The sequence below is a fragment of the Stenella coeruleoalba genome (assembly GCF_951394435.1).
Source record: "Stenella coeruleoalba genome assembly, chromosome: 17".
NCBI classification, from domain to species: Eukaryota; Metazoa; Chordata; class Mammalia; order Artiodactyla; family Delphinidae; genus Stenella; species Stenella coeruleoalba.
In genome coordinates, this window is record NC_137163.1 from 18,223,116 (window position 1) to 18,242,692 (window position 19,577).

Here is a 19,577-nt window from a genome sequence, read left to right on the forward strand (position 1 = left end):
GCAGCATGTATTGGTACTTCATTCCTTTTCATTGTCAAATAATATTCCACATATTGTATGAATATTCCACATTGGGTTTATCCATTCATCAGCTGATGGGCATTTGCGTTGTTTCCTTTAGGTTATTATGAATAATGTTACTTTGAAAATTTATATACAAATTTTTTATGTGGACATATGTTTTTTTACTCTTGGATATACACCAAGAAGTAGAATTGTTGGGTCATACGGTAACTCTTTTTAACCTTTTGCGAAAATGCCAGACTGTTTTCTAAAGTGGCTGTGCCACTTTACATTCCTACCAGTACGGTATGAGAGTTCTAATTTCCCCACATCCTTGCCAGCATCTGTCATCTGTTCTTTGTTATTAGGATCCTCCTGGTGGGTGTGAAGAGGTATGTGAGTGTGTTTTTGATTTGCATTTCCCTGATGATTAATGATACTGAGCATGTTTTTGTGTTTATTGTCCATTTATATATCTTCTTTGGAGAAATGTCTATTCTGATCTTTTGCGCATTGTAAAACTAGATTACTTGTCTTTTTACTATTGAACTTTAAGTGTTCTTTATATATTCTTTGATGCAAGTCCTTAATCAGACATATGATTTGCAGATATTTTTTCCCATTCTATGGGCTGTTTTCTCACTTTCTTGACGGTACTGTTTCTAGCCCCAAAGTTTTTAATTTTTATGTAACTCAATTTATCCATTTTTCTCTTTTGCTGCTTGTGGTTTCGGTGTCACATGTCAGAAACATTGCCTGACACAAGCCCATGAAAATTTACTCTTATGTTGTCTTCTAAGAGTTTCAAAGTTTTAGTTCTCACATTTAGCTCTATAATCCACTTTGAGTTAAATTTTCTAGAAGGCATGAGGCAAGGGTCAAACTCTGTTTGCTTGTATGCAGCTATCCAGTTATCCCAGCATCATTTGTTGAAAAGACTATTCATCCTCCATTGAATTATCTTTTTGACTCTTATCAAAACCGATCAACCATGCCAGGCCTTCTTAAACTGCTTAGGCTCAGAAGTCACAGAATGTCAATCGCCCGGAATTATACTTGTTTAAAAGCATGAAATTAAAGACAAATGTAGCTTCAATTCCTAACTCTGCATACCTGTTAGCTACGTGACTCTCCTTCCGCAAGTGTAAACTGCAGATAATGACAGTGCCTACTTGGGGAGCTGCTGTGCAGTTTAAGTGTGATTATGCACGAAATGCTTCAATCGTGGTGTTGAACACACCTTAAACACTGAATACATTTTAGCCATAATGATGATGATAACAATTATGATGCTAAAAATTTTCTAGATGGAGCCATAAGATCAAACCCCTTTCTTTATGGCAAAATGAACTAAGATTCTGTGCATATTTCTATAGACAAGGATAACAATTCCATTTTAATTAGTAATGAGAAATGGGGATGATGCTCTGAAAGTCTTATTTTTATAGAACAAATTCATCTTCAGCCAAAATGGTCCTGTGTGGGCCTATAACCATGATATAAAGCCACACACCTTATAAGGTGTTAGGCATTAACAATATTCGTCTCCTGGAAGTACTCACCAGATTTTGATTGTGCATGTGACTGAGTTCAATCTTTCCTGGATATATATCTGAGTCATATTTCCCAGACTCACTCTAACCCAGGGGAAAGGCAGCATCACAATAGAAGGAACTGCTACATTTAGGAGCCAGTACAGGAATAGAAATAAGCTGATAGCAATCTCCTTGTGCATTGAAAAAAACATTCAAAGGAACTGAGAAGGCCCTATATAACGTGGGAACATATGTGAATGGTATACAAGGGCACAAGCTAGGGAGGAAGCCAAAATGACCCATGGGCTATTAGGCCGGAAAGATGCTTTAGAAATTAAAGAGCTTTAAAAAAATAAAAAGTGTTAGTGTAATGGTAAATTATTTTGAAAAGCAGAACATAAAATTATATAATGATAACCATTAAAAATTAAAAATTCATTCATCCAAATATTAAAAGAGTTACTTACCCCTGGGGGCAGTTTCTGAATGATTTTTCTTTTCACCTTAATAGAATTCTCTATTACTCAAATTATTCCCCAGAGAGAGTATACTATGTTTATAACTGGGAAAAACGTTATCAATAAAGAAGTTATATTAAGGTTAAGTTTATATTTCACCAGATGACTTGTCCCTGACAAAATGCTTATATTAATGCCCAATATAATAAAGTTGCTCCCAATGTATAAGTTATACATATAGATGTATGCTTCCAAAATACAGTTTGAATGTGTAACACTGACTTGTGTGATTAGGAAGAAAGTATGAATTATGGCGAAATGCTTATATGAGCATTGATATTTTTGAATACTGTGCTATTATAATACTATGCTATTATCTATAGAATAGATGTGACAGGCATAAATTGATACAATTTTCATAATAATTTGGTTAGGAACTAGTAAACAGAGAGCTGTTTGGTTAATATTTGTCAGTAAAACTATTATATATTTAAAAAGTGAGGGAAAGGGAAGAAAAACAGCATTTTACACTCTTTGCCAACAAATACCTTTCATCTTCCTTCAGTTGTCTTCATATCATACACTGAACAGAACATACTCCTTCTCATCTTTTTTCCTTACTCATGTTCTTCCCTCACATCCTCCCTCCTCCCCTTCCCTGGAGAAATCCAAACTATTCTTCAAAAAAAAAGAAGGCGCTCCTCGTACACTGGTGCAGGTTGTTCACTGCACAAGGGAACCTCGCTTCAGTGACAAATGAAGTCTAAAATCCAGTGCCCACTCCTCAAGAGCAGTCCCTGTGGAGGAGAGGTACTGTAGGAGCTTGAAGGGAAGGGCAAAAGGGCGTCTTTCTCATTCGCACAAAGGTGCTAAGTGAGATAGTGTGGTTCTGCTTTGAAGGGCTAAAGTACTAACCTCTCTTTGAAAATATCCCAACTAAAAAGCAATTCATACAGATCTCTCCTTTTTTTTTTGAACTCTGAGCCAGTACCATAGTTTTGTATATATTCTCTCAATTTTTAACACACTATTTTTACCCCTTCAGCTAAACTAGAAGCTTCTGAAGGATAGACACCATGCCTTCAATGCTGGTGAAAACCCAGCCCCGGGAGGCAGTATAAATTAGGTGCTTAACAAATATTTGTTAATCAACTGACTGGAAACTAAGAACACCACAAACAACAGTAATGGAGAGTGTTATTTGTCTTTGAAGTCAAAATCCCTTCCTCTTTGCTTGCTATTTTAGATTTGCTGGAAAAAAAGCAAGAACTTTTTTAGCGCTGGTTTTATGCTCTGAAGAGACGGATATGCTAGAACCTAAGTTGTAATTTTCACATTGCCCACAGTTTTTAGTGTTGTGCTAAACATTTTCAGCTTTTTAGTGTGGTCGTGTTAAACATTTCAGCTGTTGTTACTGAACTTGAATCAGCTTTAGACAGAAGCTGAGCGTGGATTCCAAGGCCATGGCTGTCCTAAAAGGCTACATTCAGCTACGGTTTCATAACCATAAAATTACACAAGAAGGAGAGAAACCAAGCACTTCTGCACTGAATTCAAAACAATTCAAACCTCTGTGAACCCTTTCAAACAACTGTCAAGGGAAGCTGGGTTCTCAAACATATTATAAAGGCTCCTTTTAAGGGAATGGTTATTATTTATTTTGGATGCTTCCATAATTATTAGAAAATAGAAGGATTTGCTGCCAAAAACAAAGGAAGAAAAAAGGAGGTAAAGAAAGAAGGTTAGGAAGGGTAAGATGAAGTAATTAAGAAAAATTAAAGATAATACCAACAAGGGAAAATAAAATGAACATATTTTAAAGAGGTAAGCAAAAATGATAAAAAACTGAACACAGTGACAAGTAGGGACTACTTTTCTGCAGGTTAACAGGCTAGGTGACAGAAGGACCACTTTATCCCGCGTATTTGTGGAAGTTACAGGAAAAAGAATGCGAAACAGTCTTTCCTCTTTTTTTTCAACCAAGGTCTTACATTGTACAATCCTAAGACTCACTCTCTTAAAACAGATTTTAAAACCACTTCTTTGATACATCTATGGCCAACTGATTTTAACAAGGGTGCCAAGGCCATCTAATGGGGGAGATAATAGTCTTTTCAACAAATGGTTCTGGGATAATTAGAGAACCACATGTAAAAGAATGAAGTTGGACCCTTACCTCAAACCCTATAAAAAAAATAATTCATAATATATTAAAGACCTAAATGTAAGAGCTAAAGCCATAAAACTTTGACAAGAAACAATAACCATAAATCTTCGTGACCTTGAATTTGGCAAAGGATTCCTAGATATGACACCAAAAGCACAAGAAAAAAAAGGAAAAATAGATAAATTAAACTACATTAAAATGTAAAACTTTTATGCTTCAAAGACACCAGCAAGAAAGTGAAAAGACAACTCAATGAATGGGAGAAAAGGCAAATCATATGTCTGATAATGGATTTGCATCTGGAATATATAAAGAACACTTAAATAAGAAGACAACCCAGTTTAGAAGTGGACAAATGATCTCAATAGATCAAAGAAGATATATAAACGGCCAATAAGCACATGGAAAGATGCTAAGCATCATCAGTCATCAAGGAACTGCAAATCAAAACCACACTGAGGGGCTTCCCTGGTGGCGCAGTGGTTGAGAGTCTGCCTGCCGATGCAGGGGACGTGGGTTCGTGCCCCGGTCTGGGAGGATCCCACATGCTGTGGAGCGGCTGGGCCCGTGAGCCATGGCCGCTGAGCCTGCGTGTCCGGAGCCTGTGCTCCGCAATGGGAGAGGCCACAACAGTGAGAGGCCCACGTACCACAAAAAAAAAAAAAAAAAAACACATACTGAGATACCACTTCACACCTACTAGTTGGCTAAAATCAAAAAGTCAGATAATAGCAACTGTGGGTAAGGATGTGGAGAAACTGGAAGCTTGTTGGTGGGAATGTAACATGGTACAGTCAATTCAGAAAATACTCTCGCGGTTCCTCAAACCATTAAACACAAACTTACAATGTGATCCAGCCATTCTAATCCTAGGTATATGGCCAGGAGAAATGACAACCTATGTCCACAGAAAAACTTGTACACAAATGTCCTGGCAGCATTATACATTATGTCAAAAAGTATAAATAACCCAAATATCTATCAACTGATGGAATTGAAAATGTCATATATCCATACAATGGAGCAATATTTGGCTATAAAAAGGAATGAAGTACTGAAACACACTACAACCTGGACAACCCTTGAAAACATTATACTAAACGAAAGAGGCCAATCACACAAGACCATAAATTATATCATTCCATTCACGTGAAATGTTCAAAACAGAGAAATCTATGGAGACAGAAAGTAAATTAGTGATTGCTTAAGGACGAATGGCAAAATAGAGAGTGATAGCTAAGAGGTACAGGGTTTCTTTTGGAGGTGACAAAAATTTTCTAAAATTCTGGTGATGGTTGCAAATGTCTGTGAATATACTAAAAAGAATTAAATTGTACACTTTAAATGGGTCAATTGTATGGTATTGACCCAATTATATCTCAATCAAAACTACAATGATATATCATCTCACACCAGTCAGAATGACGATCATCAAAAAATCTAGAAACAATAAATGCTGGAGAGGGTGTGGAGAAAAGGGGACACTCTTGCACTGCTGGTGGGAATGTGAATTGGTACAGCCACTATGGAGAACAGTATGGAGGTTCCTTAAAAAACTACAAATAGAACTACCATATGACCCAGCAATCCCACTACTGGGCATATACCCTGAGAAAACCATAATTCAAAAAGAGTCATGTACCAAAATGTTCATTGCAGCTCTATTTACAATAGCCAGGACATGGAAGCAACCTAAGTGTCCATCATCGGATGAATGGATAAAGAAGATGTGACCCATATATACAATGGAATATTACTCAGCCATAAAAAGAAACGAAATTGAGCTATTTGTAATGAGGTGGATAGACCTAGAGTCTGTCATACAGAGTGAAGTAAGGCAGAAAGAGAAAGACAAATACCGTATGCTAACACATATATATGGAATTTAAGGAAAAAAATGTCATGAAGAACCTAGGGGTAAGACAGGAATAAAGACACAGACCTACTAGAGAACGGACTTGAGGATATGGGGAGGGGGAAGGGTAAACTGTGACAAAGCGAGAGAGAGGCATGGACATATATACACTACCAAACGTAAGGTAGATAGCTAGTGGGAAGCAGCCGCATAGCACAGGGAGATCAGCTCGGTGCTTTGTGACCACCTAGAGGGGTGAGATAGGGAAGGTGGGAGGGAGACGCAAGAGGGAGGGGATATGGGAACATATGTATATGTATAACTGATTCACTTTGTTATAAAAAAAAAAAAGAAGGATATCCAAACTTTTATTTAAAAAAAAAATCACTACTTTGGACATTTCATTTATTCATTCATTAATCCAATAAATATTTACTGAGCATCTTTTCTATCCTAGGAGATGCAGAAATGAAAAGACATGGACTTTGTCCTTAACTTGCTTACCATCCAGTGGGAAGCAAACATTAAAAACCTATGGGTGGGGCTTCCCTGGTGGCGCAGTGGTTGAGAATCCGCCTGCCAATGCAGGGGAAACGGGTTCGTGCCCCGGTCCGGGAAGATCCCACATGCCGCGGAGTGGCTGGGCCCATGAGCCATGGCCACTGAGCCTATGCGTCCGGAGCCTGTGCTCCGCAACGGGAGAGGCCACAATAGTGAGAGGCCCGTGTACCGCAAAAAAAAAACAACAAAAAAAAAACAAACCTATGGATGGGACTTCCCTGGTGGTCCAGTGGTGAAGAATCCGTGCTACCAATGCAGAGGGCCCGGGTTAGATCCCTGTTCAGGGAACTAGAGCCCGCATGCATGCTGCAACTAAGAGCCCACATGCTGCAACGAAGATCCCGCATGCCACAACCGAGACCTGGCGCAGCCAAATAAATAAATAAATAAAATATATATAAAAAAACCTATGGACAAGGTAGATAAATGCTACGGTAGAGTTATAAGTATATATAGAATGAAAGGAAAGTAAGGAAGAAAATACCCAAGTCTACCATAGAATGAAAGGAAAGTAAGGAAGAAAATACCCAAGTCTACCAGAGTCTCTTAAGGTCAACTCCTGTTTGACGAAACAGGAGTTGACCTTAAGAGACAGTAAGGGGGGACTTCCCTGGTCACGCAGTGGTTAAGAATCTGCCTGCCAATGCAGGGGACACAGGTTTGAGCCCTGGTCTGGGAAGATTTCACATGCCGTGGAGCAAATAAGTGCATGCCACAACTACTGAGCCTGCAAGCCACAACTACTGAAGCCCGTGCGCCTAGAGCCTGTGCTCCACAACAAAAGGAGCCACCACAATGAGAAGCCCGGGCACCACAACAAAGAGACGCCCCCGCTCGATGCAACTAGAGAAAGCCTGTGTGCAGCAACAAAGACCCAACGCAGCCAAAAACAAATAAATAAAAATAAATTTTTAAAAAATTTAAAAAAGAGAGACAGTGAGAGGATACAGGATCAAGGAGAAGCAAGTACAGATGCACAGTATGAGGAGAGATCAGGACAAGCAGTTCAATGTTAAGTAGCAGCACGATGCGGGGGGGTGGTGGGAGTAGGTGGCAAAGCAGAAGGAGATAAGCATGGGCAATGGGACGCCATTAGGCCAGAAAGGTTCTGATCCTATAAGTGATAGAGTGGATGAATTCTGAGCTCAGAATTGTCAATAAAGATAACAAAGATGACAGCACAGTGATCCTTTCATGTGATGGTCACCTTTCACTTTCCATTATGACAATTGTGTTTTCAGCTCAACAAATGTATCAGCACTTATTGGATACCCCACCCTGCACTGGTCACTAGAATACAAAGAATAAGTCAGAGTTCCTACTCTGGAAGACCAGGAGGAAGCAAAGTTACCAAACTTCTTGAAAGCTTGAAACTGCTCTCGTACACTCTGGCTTCACCCACCTGCTAGAAACCGGCAGGGAGTCATCGGTGGCAAAGGACCAATCACTAACCTCAGCCTAGGAGTAATGGGATAAACACTCAGCAAGCTGGAGCCACTGGTGCTCGTGGAGATGCTAACAGCCTCTCAGCCACCTCTTAGCATGCACTAGAGGGAAGGGCATGGTCTGAAGAGTGAAATGTGATGGCAAGGAGAGACTTCACAGTCTTTTTGAATCTATCTGTCCTAGCGCAGGTAGGAAATATTGATATAATGAATACAAAACAATATCCCCGTGCCACGCAAAAGCAATCTGGGACTGATCTGGATGATTTTCTTCTCCTCTGCTCTTTCCCATCAGTACAAACAGTTCCAGGGTGACAGTGGCAAGGGGAGGGAGTCCTAGCTTTCAATCTCTGAACTGTGATTTCCAAGCTGGGGTTGGGCTCTATGATCCTCTGAGTTTCTTCTCTTATGTAATGAAGGTAATAATGCTTACCTCAGTGGGGTTGTGAAAATTAGAGGTAATCTGTGTAAAGCATCTAGCGTATTGTCTGGCACAAAGCAGCAGTGAACAAATGATACACACACACACACACACACACACACCCCTGAGAGTTGACCCTTATCAACTCTTATCAATCCTTGTCAGGTTGGACAATAGTCCCAACCAGCCAGAAGAACCAATTCCAAGCACCTGGGGAGAGGAGGTGACAGGTGAAACATAGAAAAACCAAAGTTTACTTACTTGAAAGGAAATTTTATACTCTAGAGAGTGCTAACACTGAGGCAAAAGTTAATTTTATTTAGGAGGTTGAATCATGGTAGAATACAGAGGACGATTTTATAAAAAATATCATTTGGGTGGTTGTTCCATAAGCGTGTTCAGTTTGTGAACACTGAGAGAGCTGCACACTTATGATATGTGTGCTGTATATAATGATATACTATACTTCAGTACATTAAACTTTACAGTTAAAGTTTGACTACATATTTAACTTTAATAAAGTTTAAAATGTTATCTGATTTTCTTTCCTTCTGGTCTGAAAGACTCTTTTGTTAGGGGCTCTAAAATTAATAAATGCTTTCTGTAGATTTGGTAGAACAAGGCCATTGTATACACTCCCCAGCTCTGTGTGAAGAGACTGTGATTCAGCAAGGATGTTTTCCTTTAGCAAACAAAGCAAGAAAAACAACACAGCAACTACAGCAAGTCCCCTGCATACGAACCTTCAAGCTGCGAACTTTCAAAGACATGAACGTGTGTTCCATCAACGTCAGGCGTGAGTGACGTTGCAGCTTGCCCTCCGTCTCCTATTGCTGAGAATCCTTCAGCTCTACCATCTCCCACCTCCTCTCCCTCCTCCAGTCAGTAACTCTTCTTGCCTGTTCACTCGATGCCAGCCCCTGTATGCCAGCTGTTGTACCGTACTACAGTACTTTTCAAGGTACTGTAGTGTAAGATTAAAAATGTTTTCTTTATTTTGTGTGTGTGTTTGTTTTTTAAGTATTACTAGTGTGAAAAGTATTATAAACCTATTACAGTACAGTACTATATAGCCAATTGTGTTAGTTGGGTACCTAGGCTAACTTTGTTGGACTTACGAACGTGCTCTCGGGACAGAACTCGTTTGTATATGTGGGGGACTAATTGTATACCTCTTGGAATCATCTCTGCATTAAAAGACAAAGCCGCCTACCCAAGGAGTCTCCACACAAAGCTTCTAACAATGGAGGAATAACCTCCGACTTTAAAAACCCCAACGAGTCAAGCCTTCCCCTGGTATCGCTCCTAGAAGGTCTACCTTTATTTTGCTCCAATAAGTGTCTCTCCTCCCAGGAGGTCCTTCCTTCTCTCCTACTCCCTGTGTGTTCTTCTTCCCCTTTGTTGCAGAATGTTTGGCATCACCTCACCCTGCCCCACCCACCTTAGATCCATTCACTCTAGCATCTCAACACTTAAAAACACACAAGAGCCATTTCCTCTAGAAAAGACTCCGAGTTCTTCATCTCTTCCAGATGGAATAAACTGACACTTGATGTGAACCAGAGTTGTTGGATTCAAAGCATACTGGAGAGAGACATTATGCCATTTCTACAGGTTCACTCAACTGGAGGCTTAAAGCATGTTACTTAGCCCACCTCAAATTTGCTTTCCTTCCCTGTAAATTGATGGGGAAAATCTCTCCCTCTTAGAAGTACAGGAAGAATTAAATAAAATAATATGTGGAAGATATTTAGAATGATGCCTAATGCATAGAAGTCCTCAGGAAATGATGGCTATGATTATTATTCTTACTCTTTGAATGTCTGTGATCAGAACCTACAATGAGTAAATACGAATAGAGTGATCTTAGAATAGCAAATATCTACTCCTGGTTTTAGTCCAATTTGAAAATGCCAAGGTTAGGAAAGAAAGGGGCTGTCCACTGACTTCTTTCCTAAGTAAGGATGACCATGCGTTCATTTATCTATTCATCTCTTCAGCAAACATTTATTCAGTATATGCTGTGTACTGGACATTGAGGCTCTAAAGTTGTGTGCGACCTCAAGGTCCATAACCTCAAAGAGCTTCTAGTCAAGCTAGAGAGACTGAAACATCAAGCACAGTCACCTTGGAGAAATGTGGTTGCCGGGCTAGAACTCAGGTTGACGAGGGTCAGAAAGGGAGCCAAAGAAATTCATTATAATCCAACCATACTCCACACTCATAAACAGTGAGAGTACCCTGTGCTAATTCCAACCATCACATCACGCATGGTACACACTCAGAAAAAAACAGAAAGAGCAAGTGACTTTTCCATTGATAGAGTGTGGGCAATGGACAGTGTGTGGCCTGTCCATTCACGGAGATAGGAGACAACTCATTTCAGATCCCAGGTGGGTCTCACAGGCTCTGTCAATCAGGGTCCCCTAGCAGGAAACTACAAACATGTACAAATGGGCTAATAAGAGGTAGTCTAGCATAAAAGAACTACTAAAGCTATGGGCAGGGTTAAGGGAAACTAAAAGAGATGGCAAAGGTCCAGACTAGCGGTCTGTGATCATTAACAACTCCAGGCCTCAGGATTATGGAGAGAGGGCAGTTTCCAGAGCCTAAAGGGGATAGATGTTAAGAAGAGGGCTGCCTGATGGGACCTGTGGCCTTCAAGAGCAGGGAGCAAGCAGAGAAATAAGTACTCTGACCTTACTCTCCTCCCTTCTACCTACTTCCTGCTAGTGCCTCCCACTGACCCAGCCAAAGGCAATGGAGCCTGTTGACTCAGGCCATGTAAGTCAGCCTCCTGGGGCACACGAAAGGTGGGAAAAGGGTAGAGAATGATCTGGAGGACAAACAGAAATGTCCTGCGTACAGGCTGGGCATCTGACCATGCAGAATCTAATTCTTGCATATAAAGGCACGTGTTTGTTTTTTTTTATGCAACCTGGGTCACACGAGGATACTTTGGACGATGTGCATTTTTCCTCACATATTGAGAAACACAACACGTCCTGTATGAGGTGAGACTCTGCTGAACTTTATCTCATTTAGTCTTCATGACAAGTTTGTGAGCTATGTCTGTTCTTCCAATTTTATGGATGAAAACAAGACTCGGACAGGTTGAATGTCTCGATAAGTGGCAGGAGAAGAACTCTGACACACGCTTCTCCACCCGCAGAAATCTTAAATGGCTTCTCCATGCTACCAAGTTGAAAAGTAACTACAGAGATTGATCGGCAAAATCGATGTTACAGAGACTTGGTTCGTCGTCCTGCAATTACACAAGATCAGGAGAACTTGGCAGAAATGACCGGCAACCAATCCCTGTCGAGGAATCACGTCTACTGTTGAAGCAACAACACGTGTCTACCTCTAAATCGAGTCATTTCTGAATAATCAACCAGAGCTAGAATCTGTACATGACAATCTAGGGCTGACGACTTCTGACAAGCACAGCTGGCCTGCTGCCTGTGCTGTATGTTAACAAAGCTCTAATATTATCGCCATATATTTATTATACGGAGGGAAAGCGTGGCATTGCCAAGAAGCAGTAAAGAATGATGTGATTTCCAAAACCAGACTCAAGGACTTAGTAGAAACCAGGAGATGAACACTTTTTTCAGGTCCATTTATTTATTTGTTCATTTATTTATTTTTTGGCCACACCATGCGGCATGCGGGATCTTGGTTCCCTGACCAGGGATCGAACCCGTGCCCCCTGCACTGGGAGCGCAAAGTCCCTTTCAGGCCCATTTAAAAATCTACAAGCTGCATATTGTTTAATATTGTTTAGTGGCATTCATTCCTGCTACAGCCTCCTTGGATAGAAGCTGTAGAAACTTTGTGAATTAGAAGCTGCAGACTGAAAAGGAGTTACACGTGGGCTCACGTGCTCTGGAGCTGGAGACCACGGTTTGAAATGCTCCCCCAACACCCCACCGCTGATTTCTGGCTGTGTGAAGGTAGGCAAGTTCATTTACGACTCTAGCCTCGATTTCCTTATTTGCCAAAGGGAGAATCACATTTTTTATCTCATTGGTGTAGAATGAGGCTCGAATAAGAAAACACATGTAAAGGGCACGGTATCTAATAAGCATCAATAATGTCCTGTGGTTGCTCCTTTCATCAATATCATCAGCATCTTCAGGCCTCCTCCACTGTCCCTTCAACTCCTCTCACCATCTTTTCAAGAATGTCTGCATAATGAACAGACCGGGAAGATAAAGATAATTTCTCCTTCTGGGTCAGAAAGCAGGTTTGCTTGAAGACCATTTCAAAAGGTTTCTCGAGCCTGGGGTTCCTCTTCCGTAACCCAACCCTGGCAGGTGTCATCTGCACCTCATTGTGCTGTTCTTTGGGAGCTAAGCCTTGGAGGACCTGTCAAGAAAATGATGACGCTCTGCCTACTGCTACTGCCAAGAGCAACAAATTGTTCTTTGTCTCCCAACCCAGGGGTCTCCTACCCGCGTCCATGAAATGGTGGCAGGCAAACCCGTTAGCTTGCGAGTAAGATAAAATCTCAAGACTCTTGACAGTTCTCAACGTGAGTTAACACAGTATCAAAACTCATGCCTTGTCACCCAGACTAAATAGTTGCAAAAGGTAACAACTTTTATTCTACTTACACTGCAATTTTAGCACGCCCTTCAAATCATCCAAGAAGGAAATATTTACTCCAAGATTCCTGTGAAACCACTAATTAACTGGGAAGCACAAGCAAACTGTGAAAAGCTGTATATAACATATTAGAAAGTATTTTTATTTCAGTTTGCAAAATAATTAAGATATACTTTGAACATAAAACTTGAATCAATTTGCAGAACTCAGGATCCCGGTTTGGAAAGCACTTCTATACTGCAAATGCAATAAGACAGAGACAAAAACTTGAAGGCTTTTTTTTTTTTTTTAAACTCCAGCTCCATGTTCTCAGGTTACACCAGCCATTAAGCCTCTTTCTAGCTCAGGTGCCCCATCTCTGCAATGGGATTAATTGTGCCTACTGGGTGTAACTCAGAGCTGTCCAGAGCATCAAGCAGGTTAATGGACAAGATGCTTTGTAAACTCTAAAAAGGCAAGACAAGGTACACCTCTGACTCCTGTCGCTTACCATGAAAAGCAAGCTCTCTTTAGCTTTTTCAAGGTACCAGCTCAGCAGCTTGTAGCAATCACAGCATGTAGAATCCTTTGTTTATTCAACAAATATTTATTGTGCCAGCCTCTGGGAGGGAACAGGAAAAAGATCCCAGGGGTATATGGTAGAGAAACCTCTGATAAGATAAAACACACAAAGGGGCTTTTCCCCTTTGTATATAGTTCTCCCCTAATATTTCTCTTCAGTTCTATGAAATAGAGAATATAAAGGAAGCAGTGGGAACTCAAAGAGATCTAATGGCATACAGGCACTTTAATTCTTCAACCAGGTATACACTCCTAAGCAGAAGAAACAGACTGCTGGTGGCTGGAGAGAGAAACTCCTGATAAAGGCTGTATCTTAAAATACTATCATAAAACAAGAAAAACAAATGTCGTTTATTTATATTATGATTTACTAGTCTAATAGCAGCAGCTCAGATTTCGTGGGCTCTCAACTCTATGCCAAGTACTGTACAGACTGGATTTCATTTAATCCTTCCAACAGCCTTTCCAAGTGGGTCCCCCACTTATCTCCATTTAAGACTACAGGTCAGAAAGGTTCAAAGCCTACTCAAGGTCACGGAGTGAGCAAGTTGTGAGGCTGGGATTGAAGACCAGGACCGTGCAACTCCAAAACCCACACCCTCTGCCACTTACTGTGAGAGAGACGCCTCATGTCACCAGCTCCCCTATAATGTTCCTCGCATTGGGACAACTTGAAAAAGTCAGCTTCTGCTCCTTAACTAGCATTCGCTGGAGTACCTCTGAGTTGAGGTAACGGAAGTGACGTAGACACTAAAAGGCAACACACACAGTCACTGACTTTTAGTCCTGAGACGCAGATTTGTCCTACAAAATAGACTGAGAAACACCACCAGGGGTTAGAAAGCCAAGGTGCCCCCAAATTAGTACATCTCAGCAAAACCCCAGCCAGAAACCACCAAGTTTCACAAAGGCCTATAAATAACACAGAACAAACAAGCCAGAGGAGAGCAAAAAGGAAATACTGACAATAGAACCAGGCCCTTAGGGCTGGATGGAAGGCTGGGGAAAGCACGGCCTGCACACCTGTCACCCTGGGTTCAGGCATCTCCTGTCCCCCTCGAGCTGTAGCACCAGGACGCAGAAGTGACTTAACTGCTCTGGATCCCAGATTCCCCTCCTTCTGGGACAATAACGTAATGCCCCATCTATATTATATAATTATTTACTACCTTATCACTATTATTATTACTGTTATTATTTACTACTCTATTATTACTCTGTTCAGGAGGTTCAGATAAAATAATCTAATGGCAGTGCTTTGAGAAGCTTAATGTACAAATAAAAGGTCCCTGTTGTTTTTTTTTTATCATATTTACAGAACACCACATAGATTTACCATGAAGGAGAATCATTTTACTCCCCTTTTCCAAAGGCTACTTTAAAATCCTGGAATATTTTCAGTAAATTTTTATAGCAAATCTCATACCCAGATATTCACAAACTCCATGTTACATTTTTGAAGTAAACACTGGTTTCATTCATTTAATCTCCATTGAAGGCAACAGAAGAGATTTATTAATAGCCTAGTAACAATAAGTTTGGGCTCTAGGTTCAAATCCCAGCTGGTTTATTTATTTATTTATTTATTTATTTATTTGGTTTTTTTTTTTAAAATGAATGGGGTGACCTTGGGTAAGACACTGAACCTCTCCTTGCAACTTTTTTCTCATCCATAAAATGGGAACAATGAAAGCATCTAACTAGGGGTTGTTATGATGATTAAATAAAATAGATCAGTCAGGATGTCTGATATATAGCTAGCAATCAACAAATATTATCTATTGTTATTATCTTAAAAGGAAAACAACTAAAGGAATAATATATCTTTCGTAAGACCTTCTTTCACTAATATTAGAGATATCCTAAACAAGGGTTCCAGCTGAAATAAGAGAGGGGGAAAAAGTCAGTTCTAAAATAAAGTCCTTGAAAAGATGAGCTATGAACAAAATCAGCTATTCATTTCTTAATGTTATTTTTTTTAAGTATCCAAGACTTACGAAATAATAGTACATGCTGAGATTCATGGAAAAAATGGCCAGAGAAACAAGGAAAATGCATTAAAAATATAGATAAGTGTATATACCAAACAAAATTGATCAAACAGGTAAACTGAACTATCAATTCCAAAGGCCCTAAAGTTTGTTCCACGCATGTTCTAGCAACCAAAGGTAGGGGCCAAGATTTGTGAGGTGGCAGTTAGGTCGTGCAAGTTCAGTACTTATGAAATTACTTCTCCTAGTGCTAATTTTACAAGCAGTTTGAAGAAATAAATTTACTTGGAATTGAGACACTGAACATTAATGACTAGAAAGCCAGTGCACACAGAAAAAGTACAGCAATATTGATCAATTCGTCCAGGGATCAGAAAGTTTCGTCATCCTTTTCAGCAAATATTTACCATCTACGATTGGCCGGGAACATGTGAAACCATAAGAAATACAAAGGAGGATAAAGCAGTCCCCCCACTTAAGTTTCTTAGTCTAATGCCGTAAACAAAACGACATGAAAGTTTAACACAGTTCTTTCATGGGGTAAACACAGAGTAGCAGCACCTAACTCAGTCTTAAGGGGACGCGGAAGGATTCTCAGAAAAGGTGAGATTGAACACGAAGCCAGGAAGAGTCAGAGTGAGCTAGAGAAAGGGCTGAGCGTGGCAGGAACAGTCTTCTAGACAGAGGGAACAGCATATGCAAAATGTACATCAGATCACCACTTTACCACTCCTTACTGTCTGATGGCCTCCCATCACACTTAAAATAACATTTTCGATATCGTGGCGGTAAGGGCCCTTCACGATTTGGTCCCAACTCATCTCCTACTCTCCCCCTTACTTCCGGCCCTCTGGACACACTGGTCTCCTTGCTGTCCTAAACTACGTAGAGCATTCCCACCCGAAGCTTTTACCCTTGCTGTGTCCTCTACCTTGGATGCTGTTCCACCAGATACACACAAGGCCCACTTTATTCAAATGCCACCTCTTCAGGGACGTCTTCCCTGTCCCCCCATCTAAAACACCTCGTCACCCTCAGTGAGTCTATTTCTCCCTCTATACTGAAAATCACCCATACTAAACTACATTCCTCTTAATGTCCACCTCTTCAACTAGAATGCAAGGACTTCCCTGGTGGCACAGTGGTTAAGAATCCGCCTGCCGGGCTTCCCTGGTGGCGCAGTGCTTGAGAGTCCGCCTGCCGATGCAGGGGACACGGGTTCGTGCCCCGGTCCAGGAAGATCCCACATGCCGCGGAGCGGCTGGGCCCGTGAGCCATGGCCGCTGAGCCTGCGCGTCCGGAGCCTGTGCTCCGCAACGGGAGAGGCCACAGCAGTGAGAGGCCCGCATACCGCAAAAAAAAAAAAAAAAAGGAATAGTTATGTAACCATTCCACATGGAAGAGCCAGGCTGAAGTCAAAATGATAAAAGACTGAAATAGCCCTGCTTCTCACTACAAGATTACAGAACATACTTCTCATACAGCCTCTGTCCTCTCACGAAGGCCTTCACTTCGTTGTCCAGTGGGAAGGTGCCATCGTCCTTTCTAAAGCGATAGAAGAGTTTGACGTCCTTGAATTCCTTATGCTCGTCACACACTGAAAGGCAATATACACAGAGAGGCGAATAAGAAAAAAAACCTCTTATTTAATTACTCAAATGAAGGAGGATGCTAATTAAGATTTGTTTTATTACCTACTTTCTCAAGCACACTACTCTACGATTTAATACAGAGTAAACTATTTAGCACGGTACCTGGCACAGAAAAGTGCTCAGTTTTATTAGCTATCATCATCATCATCTGTTAAAAGAGTCACAAAATTCAATTCATCATGCTTTCTACAAACTCTTCTTGAGCATGATATTGGTGTAGGCATCAGCCTCAAAGAATATGAAATCTAGCGAGATTAAAAGAAATGTCGACATGCAATTAAAATATGGCATGACCAGGCTACGAAAGAGCTGAGGAGATATTCAGTGGGAGCCCAAAGGAGCGCCCAGTACCCCAGCTTTGGGGAATGTACACGTCTCTGAAGAGTTTGAATGTAAGTGGACACCTGAAGAATGAGTAGAAAGCAAGCAGAAATGCAGACGGAGGGCATTCCAGCCCAAGACAATAACAGCATGCTAAGGTCTTGGCCAGGATTAGAGATTTCAAGGAGACACGTTCATGAATGTTCACTGAACCACTGAGAGTAACAGCAAGAACTTGGAAACAACTTAAATGTCTGTGAGTAGAATGCATAAAGGTGTGATGGCATACACTGCAGCGAAAATGAGCAAACAAGATACACTATCAACATGAGTGAATCCCACAAACAGCAAATTGATCAAGTTGCAAAAGAATAAACATGCCTCTCTATGATTTAAAATGATATGTTACATTGCTAAGAGACGTATCTACAGAAAGGAAAAAATATAAAGAAGTCCAAGGAAATAAAGCCAAATGCGTCTTGGAAGAAGGAAGGGAATGTAATTGGGGAGAGATATACAAGAGACAAAGTAAAATGTCTATTTCTTAAATGGATGGGTTCATATCTGAAACAGAAGATATAGTCCTTTGTTTCGTCTCCAGTTACCTTGACTGTCGCCACCTCACTCACCGTGATGAATAATGCCCCGGTCTGCTAATTTCTGCATGAGTTTAATCGCCGTCTCTCTGTCAGAAGCCTCTTTGTGTTCAATCAACCAGTCAATCAGTTCTTTCGCAACAAAACAGTTTGGGTAGGTTTTGAGATGATGTCGCCTATCTTTAATAACCTTTTCTTCATGCAGCCTGAGCCTGGAAAGAAAATTTGGCAATCAGTTGAGGAATTCTGATAACACATTATCATTAAGCCAATCCCAGAGAACAGTACAAAATGGAAGCCTGAGATGCATCAGAGTGCCATCCAAACACCTTTATGTCAGTGGGTGATTTCCATACTGTCAGAGCCCAGAGGCCCCAGGAAGTGATTCCACCCACAGACCTAGAGATGATACAGGTAAAGGGGAGGGAAACCCAACCACGGACAACCTAGACCTCTCCTGTCACTCAGGAGACTGAGAAAAGCTTTCTCACCCCTACTCTGGCTCACTCCCTTCTCTCTCTCCACCAGTGGGCTTATGGTTGCAACCAACTAACAAACAAGACTCTGGAAACTTGCTGAAACAAGGTACTTCCTCTTCATCACAGATTGCTCAGGATCCACCATATTTGAATTCATTCAGTCACATAACAAATATGAACGAGTGTCTACCACCTGCCCATCAGGCACTTGCAAGCATTAGAGACATACATCGGAAAATGGGCAAGATCCTTGCCCTTGCTGCCCTTGTTTTCCTAGGGGCAACAGCTACTCCTTTTGTGAGGCTCTTTACATAGATTAAATCACCTAATGCTCAAAACAACCTCATCAGAAGTCATTATTACTATCTCCATTTTTTTTTTTTTAACAGCAAAGAGAACTGAGGCCTCAGAGAGATTAGGTGACTTGTCCCACAGCTAACAAAGAGTGAAAGTGAGATTTGAACCCCGATGGTCTCACTTTAGAGTCTGGCTTTCCAACTGCCACATCACGTTGCCTCTCGCTAGGTAGGGATAACTGAAGAATCCAGGAGAGATGGATAAAAGCTGTTGGACAAATACAACTTATTTACAGGCTGCCGGATTATCCTGGAGAAAAGTAAGTGACACAGAATCTTCCCTGGCTCTCTTCAGAACCCAGTGACTTTTTTCCAAAAGGGTCTTAAACCTGCCTTTAAAAAAAAAAGTTTCTTCCATTTGTCTTCCTTTCTTTTATCAGCTCTATGTTTACTTTTTAATTCTCAAGGGAAGGATTGAGTTGGGTGAAACGGGAGGTAAGTTTTCTTCCTATTCAACCCACGTGACTCCTATGCTTCTTACCTCGTCATCTCTGTTGTTGAGAAATGGGATTGACTGAGTAAATCACACAGTAACCATGTGACCTGGGCAAGTGACTTAATGCCT

General features: G+C 40.9%; 1 protein-coding gene across 3 annotated transcripts in view; it reads right to left on the reverse strand.

Moving 5' to 3' along the window:
- The window catches only part of DEPTOR (DEP domain containing MTOR interacting protein), a 170,828-nt gene that overhangs the window by 116,474 nt on the left and 34,777 nt on the right, over window positions 1–19,577 (reverse strand). For all 3 annotated transcript variants that reach the window (XM_079902466.1, XM_079902464.1, XM_079902465.1), the window contains exons 2-3: window positions 18,211–18,389; window positions 17,082–17,205 (exon numbers count right to left, since the gene is read on the reverse strand). In XM_079902466.1, coding sequence (XP_079758592.1) covers window positions 17,082–17,205; window positions 18,211–18,389 — 303 coding nt within the window. The remainder of the gene's footprint in view (window positions 1–17,081; window positions 17,206–18,210; window positions 18,390–19,577) is intronic.